Here is a 19,263-nt window from a genome sequence, read left to right as displayed (position 1 = left end):
TGTATACATGCACCTTGCACTTTTTTCTTCATGTAGCACTTTGGTCTCATTTTGAAATATATGTATCATTGATATGTTATAGTGCAAATCACTTGGATACGTGCAATTAGTGTGCCTTTCTATATAATTTTTATCCATTGTTGCTGATACGGATATCAATATACTTTATATACTATAGCTTATGTTTGATGTGCAAAATCGGTGATTCCACCATTTTTTTGTTGCTGTATTCCTCTGATATTACGTAATTTTACCACTACTGTATTGTATATTCTACGGAATTAATAAACTTAGCACTCAATGTGTTTTATAAGTGACCGTTTTCTCTTTTTACACTTACATGCTAGTGTTGGCCCGTACTTTTCATTTTCACAAGAAGGAAAAGGAAAAAAATACCCCCAAAGGAAATACCCCATATGTGGACGTAAAATGCTCTGCAGGCGCACAACAAGGCTCAGAAGTGAGAGCGCACTATGTAAATTTGAGGCCTAAATTGGTGATTTGTACAGGGATGGCTGATTTTACAGCGGTTTTGACAAACGCAAATAAAATACCCACATGTGACCCCATTTTGGAAACTACACCCCTCAAGGAATGTAATAAGGGGTACAGTGAGCATTTCCACCCCACAGGTGTTTGACAGATTTTTTGAACAGTGGTCCGTGAAAAAGAAAAATTTCATTTTTCATTTGCACAGCCCACTGTTCCAAAGATTTGTCAAATGCCAGTGGGGTGTAAATGCTCACTGCACCCCTTATTAAATTCTGTGAGGGGTGTAGTTTCCAAAATGGGGTCACGTGGGTGGGGTGGGGGGGGGGTCGGTTCTGCTGTTCTGGCATCATGGGAGGTTTGTAAATATACATGGCCCCGACTTCTATTCCAGCAAAATTCTCTCTCCAAAATTCCAATGGCGCGCCTTCTATTCTGAGCAATTCATGTCCACATATGGGGCGTTTTCTTAACTGGGAGCAATTGGGCTTCAAATTTTGGGGTCCATTTTCTCCTATTACACCATGTGAAAATGAAAAATTTGGAGTAACACCCAGTGCTGTGGAGTCTGAGTAGAGGAGTCCGAAGAAATTTTGGGTATCTGGAGTCGGCACACAATGCACCGACTCAGACTCCTACTAAATTTAGATTGAAAGAAAAAGCAAGTTGAAATGTCCCAATTCACAGAAAGTGATAATTAATGACTTCTCTACTGTAAGAATAAAGACCAACGCATGCAGTGACTCACGTAACCGCAAAACAAACACGTTAAGTGACCGTGAAGAAGCATGCTTTTCATGTGCTTGACTATATGGCACGCAACACACAATTAGGAGCGGCAATACTTATACTTTCCATAGTATTGTGTTCTGCTGTTACAGGGAACCCATGGGTAACCTAGCCTCTCACTGATAAGGGATTAAGTAAATTAGTTTTTTTGCAAGACTAGAGACACTTGTATAAGTGAAGGGAATGGAGGGTCAATAGCTCAAGACTGAAGCTGTAAACCATTGGAAAAACTGCTGTCATTCAGCTAAGGCTATAAAAACTTGTAAACTCAGATTGTTAGCTTAAACTTTAATACATTACCATATTAATACAGTGGAGTCTGAGTCGGAAGTACAAGAAATTGCGGAGTCGGAACATTTATCTGCCGACTCCACAGCCCTGGTAACACCATTTTAGTGTTAAAAATCAAAATTTTCCACTTTTTCGGCTCACTGTTCAAAAAACCTGTGAGGTGTAAGTACTCACTTTAACCCTTGGAGGGGTCTAGTTTTGAAAATGGTGTCAAATGGGGGGGGGTTCTGCTGTTCTGGCATCATGGGAGGTTTGTAAATGCACATGGCCACAGACTTCAATTCCAGCAAAATTTTCTCTCCAAAAGTCCAGTGGCGCTCCTTCTGTTCTGAGACCTGTAGTGCGCCACCAGAGCACTTAATGTCCAAATATAAGGCCTACAATCTCTACAATATGCCTCTACTCCTCCAAGGCTAATAAATTTTTCTGTGCAACAATAGCTACACCAATTGCAATGTTTGCATTTATGCGTTCCTTTCAAGGTGTTTTTAGTTAACCAGTTTTCTGGAGTGACTTTTTAGATTAGTGTCTTTCAGATTTTTAATTTTTTATAAAGGTGGTTAGGGGCCGATTAATGGTCCATCTCTGTAAATCTAAATCATTTTGTAAGAGAAACCAATTATTATTTATAGCTTTTTTATTTTCTCTGCTACCGGACTATATGTAAAGGAGAAAGAAAACCGGTCTTTTATTGTCTTGTTACCCCTCTGATTTAGCAGTTTTTTACGGAAATGCTTATTTTTCAATTACTCGGTTCTGTCACAATTATAATCCATCTCAAAAGCTTCATCCAAAATTTTCTTAGGGTAGCCTCTTTGGCTCAGATGGGCCTGCAATTCCCTCGCTTGCACCACAAAATCTTCATCACGGCTGTTGATTCGCCTTACATTGATTTAAAGCGGGCGCTTTAAATCAATGAACTGCAGCGGCTTTTGCGGTGCCAGAGACCGCTGCCGCCCCCCGCTACTCTGCCCCTGCCTGTTTTGGGGTCCTGAGTTCTATCACCGCCACCGAGCCCCCCCCCCCACACCGGCGAGAGACCGCCGGTGCCCCATTGCCTCCCCCATCCCCAGTTTTATAATTACCTGTTCCCTGGGTCCACGCTTCTTCAGGCTCCTGCGGCGTCCTCCTGAGCTGTCACTGTGCGCACTGACGGTGACGTCACGTAACATAGGACACGCAGGAGCCAGAACCCGGGAACAGGTAATTATAAAACCGGGAATGGGGTAGTCAATGGGGCAGCGGCGGAAGTGGTCTCTGGACGGGTGGCGGGGCATCATTGGATTATCGGCAAGGTAATTGCCGATAACGTCCAAAATCGTTAATATCGTCCAAACCGATAATCGGTCGATCCCTAGTGCTAAGTCACATGATTGTGATGTAACTATGGCAAAATTTGGTCCGGACATGGGCTCACCCAAATCCTGAAACAGATTCACATTCAGCACAGCACTATCTAAGTAGTTTTTACATCAGATGCATAGTGTGGGATCCCACATTAATTCATAAATGAAATCGGTTAAGCACCATAAGGTGACTTTAGTACTGGACCGACACTGCTGCATTCTTTTTGCGAAATCGCTAATTCCTGTTGGAGTTTCGTCCCCCCCCAACCACAAGTTCCAGCATTCCTTGTTTGCAAGTGTGAGGTCACTTTTCTCACTCCCACACATCAGCCACCCCACATGAGCTACAATTCCCTGCAGAGCTGAAAAGAATGATCTCCCTGCCCCATCCAGCCATTGAAGCAGACAGGCTCCTTTCAAAACCTGACTAGTGATGTAAAGTCTCAGGCTGCACTACAACCTGGGAAAACCTGAGACAACATTTTGTATGCTGATAAAAACAAACATCAGGGCAAAGATCACATAAGAATTTCGAGACACTATTATAAACTACACTAACTTTACAGCCCCTGAAGCACAGTCAAATTATACAATAAATAATCCTGGAAAACAACTTTAATCTTCCCAAGAAATTATCATATATACCCAAGTTTATGCTTTTACTTGGAGAAATCTTCCCTTATAAGTTTAGAAACGTGCCAAAGCTTTTCACTTTCAAATGAATCTTAACAGTAGAGACATGCTCTACTATATGTAATTCTCCTACGTTGCAGATATATCACAGAAATTCATATTGGATAGGTGTAAGCCTAGCTTTACTAGTAACGCAACAAATTAACATTTCACCAATATGTATTAGACCACATCAATTATAGCTTCAACAACAGAGATTCATTACTCCGCCCTATTGTTAGCTGTATTAACAACAGACATGAACAGTTTAGATTAGGTTATAGATCTGATTTATTTTTGTTATGTGTGTCTTATAAGTTAAAGGAGAAGTATTATAATGTACAAATAAAATGTACAAAAAAAATTCTGCAGGATAGGGCATAAGCTTTAGATCGCAGGGGTCCCTAGGACCCCCCCCCCCCCCCCTCGCAATCTCTTGAATGGGGGCCCAGCTCTCCACGGGAACAGAACGTGTCGACCCCTGCACAAAGCGGTGTCCAACCCCCCAACCCCCCCCCCCCACCCCCCTCTCTATATCTCATTATGGGAGAGCTAAAGAGAGCCAAACAGCTCTCCCATAGTGATAAATGGAGGGGGGGTTTCAGCAGTCTCATCTTGTGGGGGTCGACACGCCCCATTCCCAGAGAGATCCATGTACAGGTGATACTTGCAGTATGCAGCAAGACCAGATTTTTCCTTTTCCAGTGATGTAAATTTTTTGCCTTACAAGTATAACCGAAATACCTTGAGTTTGTCAAGTTCTCCTTCAATGTTGATTTCTAGTGAAGGGTACATCGATTTATACTGTTTAGCCAGAACTTCAAATCTAAGAGACAGGGAAATAAAACACTATTGGCAAACTGAACCATTCCAACTACAAGAAAAGTTTCTATTCAGCCCCATAACTTATGGTAGAGACAAATCCCCAAAACAGTGGAAAGAGGACATGGGTTTGACTATTTTCAAGGGGACAGAGGCACGAAAGCTAGCATCTACAAGATTTAATACTGATATCAGCAATTTACAATACCCTCAATAAATCAAGATAAATGAACTTCCTTAACCCCTTAAGGGCCAAGCCCATTTTGGCCTTAAAGGGGTACTCGGCACTAAACATCTGAGGGGCGGGACCTCACGAGGGGGAGCTGCAGGAGAGATCAGTTGCGGGATCCCCGCGATCTAACATCTTATCCCTTATCCTTTTGATAGGGGATAAGATGGTTAGCGCTGGAGTACCCCTTTAAGGACCAGGCCAATTCAAATTTTTGCACTTCTATTTTTTTTCTCCACCCCTACTAAAAACCATAAGGCATTCAATTTTGCGTCACCAATTGTACTTTGTAATGACATTCATTTTGCCCAAAAAAATCTATGGCGAAACCCTTAAAAGTTTGTAGGGTGAAAAAAAACCCCCACCATTTTGTAAATTTAGGGGGTTTCTGTTTCTACGCATTTTTTCTAGTCCTCATAGGGGGCTATAACATGCAATCTTTCAATTGCATACACTGTTCAATGTAGAGCTGCTGTAGCCTGCCATGGCTGGCCAGAGCATCGATCAGAAAGCAAGGAGACAAGTAATGGTTCTCCCACCGTCCACTCAGTTGATCAGGACCCACGATTGCGCCGCAGATGTCTCGCTGAGCTAACCGGCACATTAACTACTGCATTCAGATGCCGCAATCAACTTTTATTGTGGCATCTTAAGGGTTAATGCCAGGTACCGACCCGAGTGGCGATGCCCGGCATTAACCGTGGGTCCTGGGTACTCATAGTACCCAGGACCCACCGGGTATGAAGAGTGCACAACACATCACACACACACACACACACACACACACTTCAAACCCTGGTAACAGGCCCGGGCATACAGGTCCTTAAGGACCAGGACGCAAGGGTGTACCTGCACGCCCTTAGTCCTTGAGGGGTTAATATGCTGGGCTGGCCGAATTACTTAGATTTCTTGGAGTGCTGTCTGTCATTAGATAACTTAACAAGTTACAGATTGGAGAGACGTCCACCACATGAAACTGTGGAGTGTCAATTTTGTTGTACTATTGAGGTTAAAACTTTACAGCAGTACAAACCTCTTAGAAAATTCATTAAAATCTGAAACAAGATCACACATTCTAAGGCCACTTCTTGCAGCTTTTGAGGAATACACTGGTCCAATTCCCTTCTTTGTCGTACCCAGACTGTAAGGGAGGAAAAAAAAAAAGTACTTGTAATGCTTCTTAAATATCTAAAGCAGCCATGGTGCATGTCAGAATGGTTTTCAGATTGAATGTGGATAAAAGTAATCTGATTGTTAAAGGGTTTGTCTCATTTAATACTTTATTTTTTTATTTTTTTATTAATACTTCTCCAGAATGTCAGCATCAAAACAATAAACCTTGACTAACCTACACATCATTGCTCAAAGCTGGAGCACCGGAGTACCCCTTTAAAGTGGAACCCCTATACATAAGTACTTATCCCCTCCATGTATCTGTATGGGAGTCTCTGAGATACAGCGCTGGTCGACAGTAATCCGTGCATGGAGCCCCATGTACATTCCCACAATAGACTGGACCTTCATCCATAGGATAGTTTTCTAGGGATTTAAGGGTATACTCACATGGCAGAATTTCCGCATGCGGAATTGTGCACGGATTCCACATCAAATTAAAGCCCAATAGACTTCAATGGGATTCTGCACTCCCATTCACACTTCAGAATTTCAGCATGGGGATTCCGCACTGATTAAGTACGAAATCCTCACCAATTGCACACAAAATCTGCACAAGTTAGAAACCACCCAAATGAATTAGGACGCGGAAGTGGGGCGGATGTGTGGAAATTCTGCTTTGTGAATATACCCTAACCGACAAAAAAGAGAAAACAGAACATGACCGCACATTCATAACTTATACAATGATAATTGCTTCTTAGCATAATACCAATCAAAATGGTTCAAGTACACCCTCTGATTAAAACGTGCAAGCACACTCGCCACTTATGCTGAGACGCAATTAAATCACAGTACAAGTTAAAGGGGTTCTCCGCTGGGTCAGTGTTTTTTGTGCCCCAAGTATGTTTCTACATTGTAGATTACCTAATCCTTCCGTTGTGACCTGGGCTGTACCCACTGCTGTGTAGCTTCCCCATTGTGTTATGCTAGTTTGTGCTTTCTGCTGTGACTTCCTGTCTTTTCCTTTTGGAACTACATTTCCCAGTAGTCTTTGCGGTCATGGTGTCTTAGTAAAATCTGTCCCTTTGCTTTTTGTTTCCTGCCCTCTGGTTCTCCTTCTCCGCCCTCTATACACCCTTCCTCTACACTTCATTTCATTTGTGTACCCTCGCCTCCTTTGCTTATTTCAATATCCTAGCGACACCTCCCTTTTTATCCCTCTGGCATTCAACAGGTTAATTGCAGTCTAACCTGCTAGCACTGAAGTCTGTGAGGAGTGGGCCAATCAGGGATCGTTAAGGCTGTGTCATTCTCCTGCTATTGTGTGCGCACCTACCGGCAGTAACATACTGTCATGAAGCCGAGAAACATGGTGTGCACATGCGCAAACTAAACCAATCATAACTGCAGGATCGTAGCAATAACACTCATGCCAACCTAACTACACAGGAAGAAGACACTGAGATGCGGACGCGCGCCTGCGTCACAGAAACTACCTGATTAGATGAGAAGGTAGTGACGGGCGAAAGAAAGGAGGAGATAAGAGTAATAACAAATGAATGTTCAAGAAGGGGCCGAGCAGAATTAATCACATGGTGGGACAGCACAATGCACGTCACAAACCAGGAAAACCACGTCATGAGCGCAACATGGAGGACAAGCCAGAAGAAAAAAAAAAAAAAAAGTGGTCGACATTAAAGAGGTCTAAACAGAACTATCAAACATCCGGCAAAAATAAAGGTAGGATTCTCACTAAACCCTCCGCAATAATGAAACCAAACACAGGCTAAGGGTGTGTTCACATCACGATTTTACTATACGCTTTCGGCATACGGTTTCATGAAAAAAAATAAAAATAAAAAGGTATCCAACCGTGCCATAGACTCATTCAAAACCGTATGCAGTTGTCTCCGTTTATCAAACCATATGTTTTTTTTTTACTTTTTTTCCCGTACAGAAAACTGTGGCCTACCACGGTTTTTGGTCCGGGTGAAAAACTATTAAACCATTTAAGTTTTTTTTTTTTTTTTTTTAAACACATGGGAGTCAATGGGAACCGTACAGGTGTATGGTTCCATCTGGTTTTCACCATACGGTTTTTGGCTGTGCGCATTTTTTTTCTTGGAATTTCAATTAAACAAGTAAAACTTTATTCATAATGGAGTGAAAAGTTAACGTATACGGTTTTTACTTAAAAAAAAAACGGATGCAACCATTTTTCAAACCGTATACCGTTTTCAACTGTATACAGATACAAATTTGTACACGTTTTAATAGTTTAGTCAGGTTTTGAGGAATCCGTTTTTTTTATCAATAACCTGATACAATACTGTATTGCAAAAACGTGGTGTGAACCCACCCTAACACATAGCTAGGAGAAACAAGGGAACATGGTCAAAAAACAACACAGGCAGCAGAGTGCCCCTTTAAGGATGTACGGCCATGTTCTATTTCTCTATTTGGGAGTTATATTTGTATCCTGTCCCCTCTTACTTTGTTTTTCCATGGAGAGAACTCCACTCCACCCATTCGGCCCAGGCAATTTTAATCAGCAGGACACTGCATAAGGGTTTCCTCCTAGCATTCTCCCAACCCTCTGGCAGGGAGCAGATAGTAGATGTTCATGCTGGTTGTGGTGCTGTGTGACAGCCATTGTTATTGTTGTGATTTGTCTGAGGTGGGGTGGCCCAGAACCAAGGCGCTTGGGTCAAGCAGCAGCAGGGCTGCCTGGCCACTAGGTCATTTCCCTGTGGGTCTGGCATTGCCGCAGTTTGGGTCACTACTACACCAATGTTAGAGAGTGGGGGGGGGGGGGGGGGGGGAATAAGGATATGCACACCGGGGCCAATAGATTATTATAAATATTCATGGGGGTATTAATTTGGGGGTTAAAGGGGTACCCCGTCGCACACCTCTTATCCCCTATCCTTATGGTAGATAAGACGTTAGACTGCGGGGGTCCCACCGCTAGGGACCCCCGCGATCTCCAGGCCGGGGTGCCATTTATGTCTATGGGAGGGGCGTGGCAACCTTCATCACTAGTCATTGGGCACGGAGTGGAGTTCGCTCCGTGACCCGAATGACAGGCATGCCGGCCTAGAGATCGCGGGGGTCTCCAGCAGCTGGAACCTTGCGATCTAACATCTTATCCCCTATCTTTTGGATAGGGGGATAAGATTTGTGTGGTGCACTGCAACCTCCGTCTTACCACTCAAGAAAGGATCAACCATGCATGCCCTGGACGATCAAAAAACTTAACATGTCCTGGATGCATACCAATTTAAAGGGGTATTCCGCCCCTAGACATCTTATCCCCTATCCAAAGGATAGGGGATAAGATGTCAGATCGCCTCGGTCCCGCTGCTGGGGACCCCCAGGATCCCTGCTGCGGCACCATGCTATCATTACAGCACAGAGCGAGTTCGCTCTGCACGTAATGATGGGCGGTACAGGGTCCGGAGCATCATTACGTCACGGCTCCGCCCCTCGTGATGTCACGGCCCGCCCCTTTCAATACAAGTCTATGGGAGGGGGCGTGGCGGTCGTCACGCCCCCTCCCATAGACTTGCATTAAGGGGAAGGGCCGTGATGTCACGAGGGGCGGGGCCATGACGTCACGCTGCTCCGTCCCCCGTATCGCCCACAGAGCGAACTCGCTCTGTGCTGTAATGATAGCAGGGTGCCGCAGCGGGGATCCCGGGGGTCCCCAGCAGCGGGACCGAGGCGATCTGACATCTTATCCCTATCCTTTGGATAGGGGATAAGATGTCTAGGGGCGGAATACCCCTTTAAGACTGAACACAAAACGAAAAAAATAAAAAAAATGATATAAAAAAAAAAACACAGCATGTACCCCGAGCAATAAATAATACAGTATCACGATATAACGTGTAGTATCCATACTTTTTTCCAGCTTGTTCTTGTCTCTGCTGTTCTTGGATACCATCAGCAGCTTGATGAAAGTCAAAAACTTTAAATAAAAAGGAAAAGTTACTTCAAGAATATGCATAAGGAATACGTTATACAAATTCATAGTTAAGTGGCCCATTAAACGCATACTATGTTAATTTGCAAGCTTTGCTAAACGTCCAGCAAAAAAAATCAGTGAAAAAGTGTAAACATAATATGTTACAAAGTTTCTTACATTCGCATGTACTCTTTATACAAACCTTGTTGAAATCACAGTGCCTATTTAAAGCACTATTAAAAAGGTGTAATCTTCAAAAGAAGGAACTCACCAATGTGTGCTCGGTCAGATATAGCAAGCCTGTTTTCCCAACCACCCAATCCTGAAATTAAACACAGATATTTATATGACAAATTTGCATTAAATAGTTCCAGATACAATACATAACAAAAGAGTGCTTTCATAAGGCATTCATCTTTTTAACCCCATAAGTACGAGACCAATTTTAACTGTTGCACTTTTGTTTTTTCCTCCTCCCCCTTTAAACAACCATAACTCTTATTTAATCTACACACCCACATAAGGGCTTTTTTTTGGGGGGGGGGGCTTGCTCTTTTTATGCCTTTCAACGTGTTGTCAAACTAACATGTAATCTTCATACTTTAGGTCAGCAAGATTAAAACAATCTGTATAGTTTGCATTATGTTTTAGTAAGTTTAAAAAAAATTGAAACTTTTTAGCAAAGTTTTTTGTAATTGTCATTTTCTAACCACTAACTTTTTTGTTTAGCGTGCTAATTTTTTTGCGCCGTGATCTGTAGTTTTTATCAGTACCATTGTGGTATTGATCATACTTGATTGTTTTTTTTTTTTTTACTTCCATTTTTTCTGGGGTATGATGTGATAAAAAATAATGCAATTCTGGAGTTTGGTATCTTTTACATTTACACCATTCACCATACGGGATGAATAATGTTGTATTTTAATAGTTCGGAAAATAATGCATGCAGCAATACCAAATAGGTTTAAAAAATATTTAAACATAAAAGGGTTAAAGCTTTATTTGAAAAAAAAAAAAAAAAAACACTTGTGTACCACCCCATTTCCCCCCCCATATCATCCACCTCACTAGACCACCAGGGTCTATTTAAATGTCCCTTTAGATGCTGCTTTTAGCGGCTATATCTAAAGGGTTAATAGCTGACCATGGCGATCACCACATGTTAGCTATCAGTGGCGGCCCTCAGCTAAAGAAATCAGCTGATGGTCGCCAGGTATGGCACGGGCTCGAGTAAGGAGCCTGCACCATACACCCTTAACGATACATTAACGTGTATACACGTCAGTGGTCTTTAAGAGGTTAAGAAGGCACAGATATCACAGGGTAAAGAAAGAAAAGCCAGGAACACACAGTAAAACTGTTTCAGAATATAAGCAGACTGCTGCAAAGCTAATCTCTAGCTATGAAAATGTGTTAAGCTAGGTTCACATTGCTGTTCTCTCCCTTCCTGCTATTCTCCCATTATTGAAGCTAAACAGACCAGGCTAAAACAAATGGCAATGGATTACATTGGCATCTGTGCCCTCTGCCTTGCACGACCGTGCTCCATGCTGTGTTACGCCAAGATTGAATAAAGCCCGTTTTGCACAAAAGACCTGGTGAGTGCTGCCTATTTCTTGTATGTCATATGTTATTGATTGTTTTGGGCTTTATGGGTTAAGCACCCTGGAGTGCTCACAGACTGGATTGTTGTATTTTGTCCTTTTTACCGGAGTGGATTGGTGGTATAGTGGACTGCATCTGTTCCTTTAACACATTGGATGACATTAAGGTCTCATCCGTTTCCCATAGACTTCAAAGTTAAATTAGATCCAATTCTCTTTTTTTGACAAAAAAAAATAAAAAATACTGCATGCACAATTTGTTTTCCAGTAAAAAATAAAAATTAAAAATACGGAATAGAAACAAAACTGGTGCAAATGATTGATATCCATGGGATCCTTTTAAATCAGTTTGCAAAAGGCAGGAACGGATTTTACTAACAGGCATGACTTAATGGAGCCAGATGTTAATGTGAACGAGCCCTTAGATTCCTTGGGTCACGACAAGGGATTTTTTCCTAGCAAACCAAAGTTGCTCTACACAATTTTTGCTTGCTGCCAATACCCAAAAGCAATGGGGTTTTTCCCACATAGAAGCAGAAAGCTTTTGCCATAAACCTTAAAAGGTTTAAACCTTAACAGATTTGTAAATTCATTCTATTAAAAAAATCTTAATTCCAGTACTTATTAGCTGCTGTATAAAACAGATTTGTGAATTTCTTTTGTCTGACAACAGAGCTCTCTGCTTACACCTGTCCTTTCAGGAACTCTCCAGAATAGAATCTTATCCCCATAGAAAACCTTTCCTGCTCTGGACAGTTTCTGACACGAACAGAGTTGTCAGCAGAGAGCACGGTGCTCAGACTGGAAAGAACTTCACAAATTTCTCTGTAGTACGGTATATCTTTAGTATACAGCAGCTGATAAGTACTGGAAAAGTTAAGATTTTTAAATAAAAGTGATTTACAAATCTGTTTAACTTTCTTGCACCAGTTGAACTTGAATGGTACCCAAGTACCTACTGGCAGCAGGGGTACTGGGAAGAGCCAGGTCCCATTAGGATTGATGCTAAGGGACTGGCTGGTAGAAGGCTAGTATCATTAGGGATGTAGAATTCCTATCGCCCAATGCCTGGGACATGCAGTTCCAGGTGCCAGGCAGGCGATTTTCTCAGGTCCCTAGCCCTGCTTCGGGGAAGCAGGGCTGGGCCTGAAAGACCCCGACAAGCACAGTGTTGCTCAGAGGTGTTCTGGACCTGTGCCCGCTCCATACTCTGCAGCCCCCAGCTGTTCTCAGTAGCCGGGGGCTGCCGCTAATAGCCAGCAAAGCTGACAGTGGGGTCTAAAAGGGACATGTGAATTCTCCCTGGTGGGCTAGTGAGTGGATTGCACCCCAGAATTGCAATTCTTTTATAATATCCCCGAATAAAGTAAAAAGGAGATTAAAAAGTCAGATCAATACCTAAATGGTACCAAAACAAAGCAGATTATGGTGCAAAAAATTAGCCCTCATACAGCCTGGTATAAGAAAAAAAACTAAGTTACAGGGGTCAGAAAAAGGCAAATTGTTTTTTTAAAAAGTTCAGAACTTATTTCAAATTAGTAAAATGTGAAAGAAACTATACAAATCTGGTATTGCTGTAATCAGGCTGACCTAAAGTATCAAAATAACATGTTAGCTTGACCACAAGGTAAATGGGGTGAAAAAGAAAACCACCAAATTTGAAACTCTTTTTTTATTTAAATTTCACCTCACCAATAATTATTTTGTTTGCTTCGGAGCACATGTTCTAGAAAAATAAAAGGTACAACTGGTTCCGCATAAACAAGCCCTTATTTGAGTCTGTAGATGGAAAAATAAGAGTTTTGGCTATTAAAGGGCGAGGAAGAAAAAAAACGAGTGTAAAAACTAAAATTGGCCCAGACAAGTGAATCGTCTTGAGGGACGACTAGATTGGGCTCTGTTTTTAGTCCCTTGGGCAAGCATTTTTTCCCCCATTTCCACACCCCTGACTATGCTTGCAACAGCCCAAATAAATGTCCCTTGCCACCCTGGTAATGCCTGTCAAACAATGATTACTATATAATATCAGCTAACTAAATGAAACTGTGCTTAGTCATATTCAAATGAAATGAAAAGCATGTGAGTGATGCCTTTTTTTTAAACATATTTGACATTGAAAAAAAAAAAATTTGTGAATATGCTCTATTTTACCTTTGAGTCAGCATCCACAGAGATATCTGCCTGTTCATGGCACCAACAGAAGTAGTCATGGTGCTGTGCAGCTATATGATAGAACACTAATATCCATATAGATCAGGATCTTAGGATGCTTTTTAACCAGGTTCACACAGTGTTTGTGGTGTACATTTTGTAACATCAGGGATGTGGAATTTCTATCGCCCGACGCCCGGGACTAGCAGTTTTTTGCGCCGGGCAGGTGAATTTGTCCGGCCCTTAGCCCGGCTTCGGTCAAGCAGGGCCGGACCTGACAAGCGCAGTGGCGATCTGCAGTCTGTATGGAGCGGGCTCCCGACTTGTGCCCGCTCCATACTCTGCAGCCTGTGTCCTCGGAAGCAGAGCAGGGGAGATGAGAAGCTGTGTATTTGTCTTCTCTCCCCTGCTCTGCAGAAGTGCGGGGGGAGATGAGGGGGCGTGGCTTATTTCTCCCCGTGCAGACCTGCGTCCTCTGCCTTTACTCCCCGCACGTCTGCACGGGGAGATGCATGCGGCGCTCACAGGGGAGTATGGAGCGGGCTCGGGATTCCTGCCCGCTCCATACTCTGCAGCCCCGGCTGTTCTCAGTAGCCGGGGGCCGCCGCTAATAGCCAGCATGCGGCGATCGCCGCGGCTGGCTATTAACCCTTTAGATCGCAGCTGTCAAAGCTGACAGCGGCGTCTAAAGGGAGATGTGAATGCTCCCTGGTGGGCTAGTGGGGGTGGATCGCCCCCCCGCAGCGCGATCGCGGGGGGGGGGGAGATCCACTATGGAGGTAGCCGGAGGACTTACCTCTGCTTCCTCCAGTCCCGCTCTGTCATTGATAGATCCTGGCTGGACCAGGCTCTATCAATGGATCACAGAGCACAGCCGTTGGCTGTCCGGGCATGCTGGGAGTTGTAGTTTTGCAACATCTGGGGGGCCACAGTTTGAAGACCGCTGCATTAACCCCTTCCATGTTAAAAGTTCAAATCACCCCCTTTTCCTATATAAAAACATGTAAACATAATAAAAATAAACATATTTGGTATCGCTTCGTGCGTAATTGTACGACCTATTAAAATATAACATTATGTATCCCGTATGGTAAATGTAAAAAAATACCAAACCACAGATTTGCAATTTTTATAATATCCCAGAAAAAAAAGGTAAAAAGCGATTAAAAAGTCAGATCAATACCAAAATGTTACCGATACAAAAAACTGATTATGGCGCAAAAAATTAGCCCTCATACAGCCTGGTATGTGGGGAAAAAAATAAAGCTACAGGGGTTAAAAAATGGCAATTAAAAAATTTTGAAAAAGTCCAGAATTAGTAAAACATGACGTAAACAATACAAATCTGGTATCGCTGTAACCAGGCGCCTAAAGTATAAAACTAACATGTTACCTCAACCACAAGATAAATGGCGCAGAAAAGAAAAACCACCAAATCTGCTAAATTATCTTTTACTATTTCAATTTCACTTCCCTTAATATAAATATATATATATTATATATATATATATTTGTTTCGGAGAATATGTTATTGAAAAATTAAAAGGTGTCCTTATAGTAGGTAGTTATGGCTATTATAGGGCGAGGAGGAAAAAACGAGAGTGTAAAAGCGAAAATTGGCCGGACAAGTGGATCGTCATGAGGGACAAGTAGATTTTGCTCCATTTTAGTCCCGTGGACAAGTAGTTTTTTATAAAATTTCCACACCCCTGAACATACAAGGTGGTAGTGAGGGACCAAAAGGGTAATTACAGTATATTAGAGGGTTGGGAGAGGACTGACAAAGTCAAGGTGGCCTCATTTATAGAGATTGCTAACTGTTTAATTATTAAAATCCAGAAAGAGATAAAATAAAATTTAGAACAAAGAAAAATGTGCTGACGGACTGTGCCCTTGTGCATCTTGTAGTTATATCAGTTCTGTGTGTGTGTGTGTGTGTGTGTGTGTGTGTGTGTGTATGTGTGTAATATCCCTCTCTAGAATATAAATATAATTAGTATATGTATAATAGTGCATGAATATTTTTTACTATCTTGCAATGTAAATGCAATAAAAGATATAAAAAACAGTTTAACTCCTTGTCCCCCTGATCAGGCCGATGTCTGGTATTAACCTTTTAGACGCTGCGATCAAAGTTGATCACGGCATCTAAAAGTGCCAAAATCTAATGCCAGTAGCTCAGGGTAGCTGAACGGGACCAACCGTAGTGAAATCAGTGTCCTGATCAGCTGTAAGGATGCAGAAATGGACTGTTGAAAACACTGATCAATGTTTTAAAGAACAGCATTGTTCAGTATTTGCAATCTGAAGAGTCCCGTATGAGGACTATAAAATAGTGAAGTAAAAAGTAGTAATAGAAAAGAATAGTGAATAGTAAATAGTAACAGAATAGTAAAGAGTAAAAAAACAGTTTCCACTTTCTGGCACCAGTTGATAAAAAAAATAAAAAAAAGGTTTTTCACAGGAATACCCCTTTAACCCCTTAAGGACCGGGGGTTTTTCAGTTTTTGCATTTTCGTTTTTTGCTCCTTGCCTTTAAAAAATCATAACTCTTTCAATTTTGCACCTAAAAATCCATATGATGGCTTATGTTTTGCGCCACCAATTCTACTTTGTAAATACGTCAGTCATTTTGCCCAAAAATCTACGGTGAAACGGAAAAAAAAAAATCATTGTGAGACAAAATTGAAAAAACCCGCCGTTTTGTAACTTTTAGGGGCTTCCGTTTCTACGTAGTACATTCTTCGGTAAAAATTACACCTGATATTTATTCTGTAGGTCCATACGGTTAAAATGATACCCTACTTGTATAGGTTTGATTTTGTCGTACTTCTGGAAAAAATCATAGCTTCATGCAGGAAAATTTATACGTTTAAAATTGTCATTTCTGACCCCTATTACTTTTTAATTTTTCCGCGTATGGGGCGGTATGACGGCATTTTTTGCGCCGTGATCTGAAATATTTAACGGTCCCATTTTTGCATTGATCGCTTTTTATTAATTTTTTCAAGATGTAAAAAGAGACCAAAAATGCACAATTTTGGACTTTGGAATTTTTTTGTGCGCACGCCATTGACCGTGCGGTTTAATTAACGATATATTTTTATAATTCGGACATTTCCGCACGCGGCGATACCATATATGTTTATTTACACTTTTTTTATGGGAAAAGGGGGGGTGATTCAAACTTTTAATAGGGAAGGGGTTAAATTATATTTATTCACTTTTTTTTGCAGTGTTATTGATTCTGCCGCTTGACTGCTCATGCCTGGATCTCAGGCACCGAGCAGTCATTTGGCGATTGGACAGCGAGGAGGCAGGTAGGGACCCTCCTGCTGTCCTGTAAGCTGTTCGGGATGCCGCGATTTCACCTCGGCTATCCCGAACAGCCCACTGAGCTAACCGGCATGGTTTCAGTTTCACTTTGAAGTTGAACGCCGCGTCTAAAGGGTTAATAGCGCGCGGCAGTGCGATCAATGCCGCGCGCTATTAGCCACGGGCCCCACGTTATAGATTGGGAGTGGACACATGACGTTCCAGTACGTCAGGTTTCCTTAAGGGGTTAATATATTATAAATATGAATAAGCCCCTTTCCTAATAAGAGTTTGAATCACCCCGTTTTTCCCATTTTTAACCCCTTCAGGACGGAGCCCATTTTGGCCTTAAGGACCGGAGCGTTTTTTGCACATCTGACCACTGTCACTTTAAACATTAATAACTCTGGAATGCTTTTAGTTATCATTCTGATTCCGAGATTGTTTTTTCGTGACATATTCTACTTTAACATAGTGGTAAATTTTTGTCGATACTTGCATCCTTTCTTGGTGAAAAATCCGTAAATTTGATGAAAAATTTGAAAATGTAGCATTTTTCTAACTTTGAAGCTCTCTGCTTGTAAGGAAAATGGATATTACGAATACATTTTTTTTGGTTCACATATACAATATGTCTACTTTATGTTTGCATCATAAAATTGACGTGTTTTTACTTTTGGAAGACACCAGAGGGCTTCAACAGGGTGCCTCCAGCTGTTGCAAAACTCCCAGCATGCCTGGACAGTCAACGGCTGTCCGACAATACTGGGAGTTGTTTTGCAACAGCTGGAGGCTCCGTTCTGGAAACAGTGGCGTACCAGACGTTTTTCATTTTTATTGGGGAGGGGGGCTGTGTAGGGGTATGTGTATACGTAGTGTTTTTTACTTTTTATTTTATTTTTTGTGTTCGTGTAGTGTAGTGTTTTTAGGGTACAGTCGCACGGGCGGGGGTTCACAGTAGTTTCTCGCTGGCAATTTGAGCTGCAGCAGAAAGTTTGCGGCAGCTCAAATTTGTAGCCAGATACTTACTGTAATCCTCCGCCCATGTGAGTGTACCCTGTACGTTCACATTGGGGGGGGGGGGGGGGGGGGGGACATCCAGCTGTTGCATAACTACAACTCCCAGCATGCCCGTTGGCTGTCGGTGACTGCTGAGAGTTGCAGTTTTGCAACAACTGTAGGCACACTGGTTATGTATCACTGAGTTTGTGACCTAACTCAGTGTTTCACAATCAGTGTGCCTCCAGCTGTTGCAAAACTACAACTCCCAGCATGTACGGTGCATGGTGTACGGTGACTGCTGAGAGTTGTAGTTTGCAACAGCTGGAGGCACACCGGTCGTGAAACACTGAGTTAGGTAAAAAAAAAAAAACTCTAAGTTTCACAACCAGTGTGCCTTCAGCTGTTGCAAAACTACAACTCTCAGCAGTCACCGACAGCCAACGGGCATGCTGGGAGTTGTAGTTATTGCAACCAGCAGATGCACCACTACAACTCCCAGCATGCACTTTAGCTGTTTGTGCAAGCTGGGAGTTGTAGTTAGACAACAGCTGAAGGTACACTTTTCCATAGAAAGAATGTGCCTCCAGCTGTTGCAAAACCATAAGTCCCAGCATGCCCATAAGGGAATGCTGGGAGTTGTGGTGGTCTGCCTCCTGCTGTTGCATAACTACAGCTCCCAGCATGCCCTTTTTGCATGCTGGGAGCTGTTGCTAAGCAACAGCAGGAGGCTGTCACTCACCTCCAACGATCCAGACGCTGCAGGTCAGTCCCGCTGCCGCAGCTGCTCCTGGGGCCCCGATCCCAACAGGGGCGCCGGGGATCGGGGTCCCCAGCACCCGGGGTGCACGTCCCGCACCCGCTCACGTCCTCCGGAAGAGGGGCGGAGCGGGTTGCGGGAGTGACACCCGCAGCAGGCGCCCTGATTGGTCGGCCGGTAATCCGGCCGACGAATCAGGGCGATCGTGAGGTGGCACCAGTGCCACCTCACCCCTGCAGGCTCTGGCTGTTCGGGGCCGTCAGAGACGGCCCCGAACAGCCAGTAATTCCGGGTCACCGGGTCACTGGAGACCCGATTGACCCGGAATCGCCGCAGATCGCTGGACTGAATTGTCCAGCGATCTGCGGCGATCGCCGACATGGGGGGGCATAATGACCCCCCTGGGCGATATGCCGGGATGCCTGCTGAACGATTTCAGCAGGCATCCGGCTCCGGTCCCCAACCGGCTAGCGGTGGGGGCCGGAATTCCCACGGGCGTATGGATACGCCCTCGGTCCTTAAGGACTCGGGATTCAGGGCGTATCCATACGCCCTATGTCCTGAAGAGGTTAAATTATGTAAACAAAAATAAACATTTGGTATCGCCGTGTGCCTAAATGTCCAAATTATTAAAATATAACATTAAACTGCAGACAATAGCGTAAAAAAAGTAAAAATTATAAATAAAAAAGAAAAAACATAAGGAATTGTGT

The 19,263-nt window shown here is 42.9% G+C and overlaps 1 protein-coding gene across 1 annotated transcript in view; it reads right to left on the bottom strand.

Moving 5' to 3' along the window:
• Window positions 1-19,263, bottom strand: part of ADSS2 (adenylosuccinate synthase 2) — a 119,065-nt gene that overhangs the window by 39,977 nt on the left and 59,825 nt on the right. Inside the window, exons 4-7 of the mRNA XM_056566957.1 lie at window positions 9,993-10,043; window positions 9,658-9,724; window positions 5,672-5,779; window positions 4,332-4,413 (exon numbers count right to left, since the gene is read on the bottom strand). Of these exons, the coding sequence (XP_056422932.1) occupies window positions 4,332-4,413; window positions 5,672-5,779; window positions 9,658-9,724; window positions 9,993-10,043 (308 nt within the window). The remainder of the gene's footprint in view (window positions 1-4,331; window positions 4,414-5,671; window positions 5,780-9,657; window positions 9,725-9,992; window positions 10,044-19,263) is intronic.

Source organism: Hyla sarda, chromosome 3 (assembly GCF_029499605.1).
Source record: "Hyla sarda isolate aHylSar1 chromosome 3, aHylSar1.hap1, whole genome shotgun sequence".
NCBI classification, from domain to species: domain Eukaryota; kingdom Metazoa; phylum Chordata; class Amphibia; order Anura; family Hylidae; genus Hyla; species Hyla sarda.
This window is presented reverse-complemented; position numbering and strand designations above follow the sequence as displayed.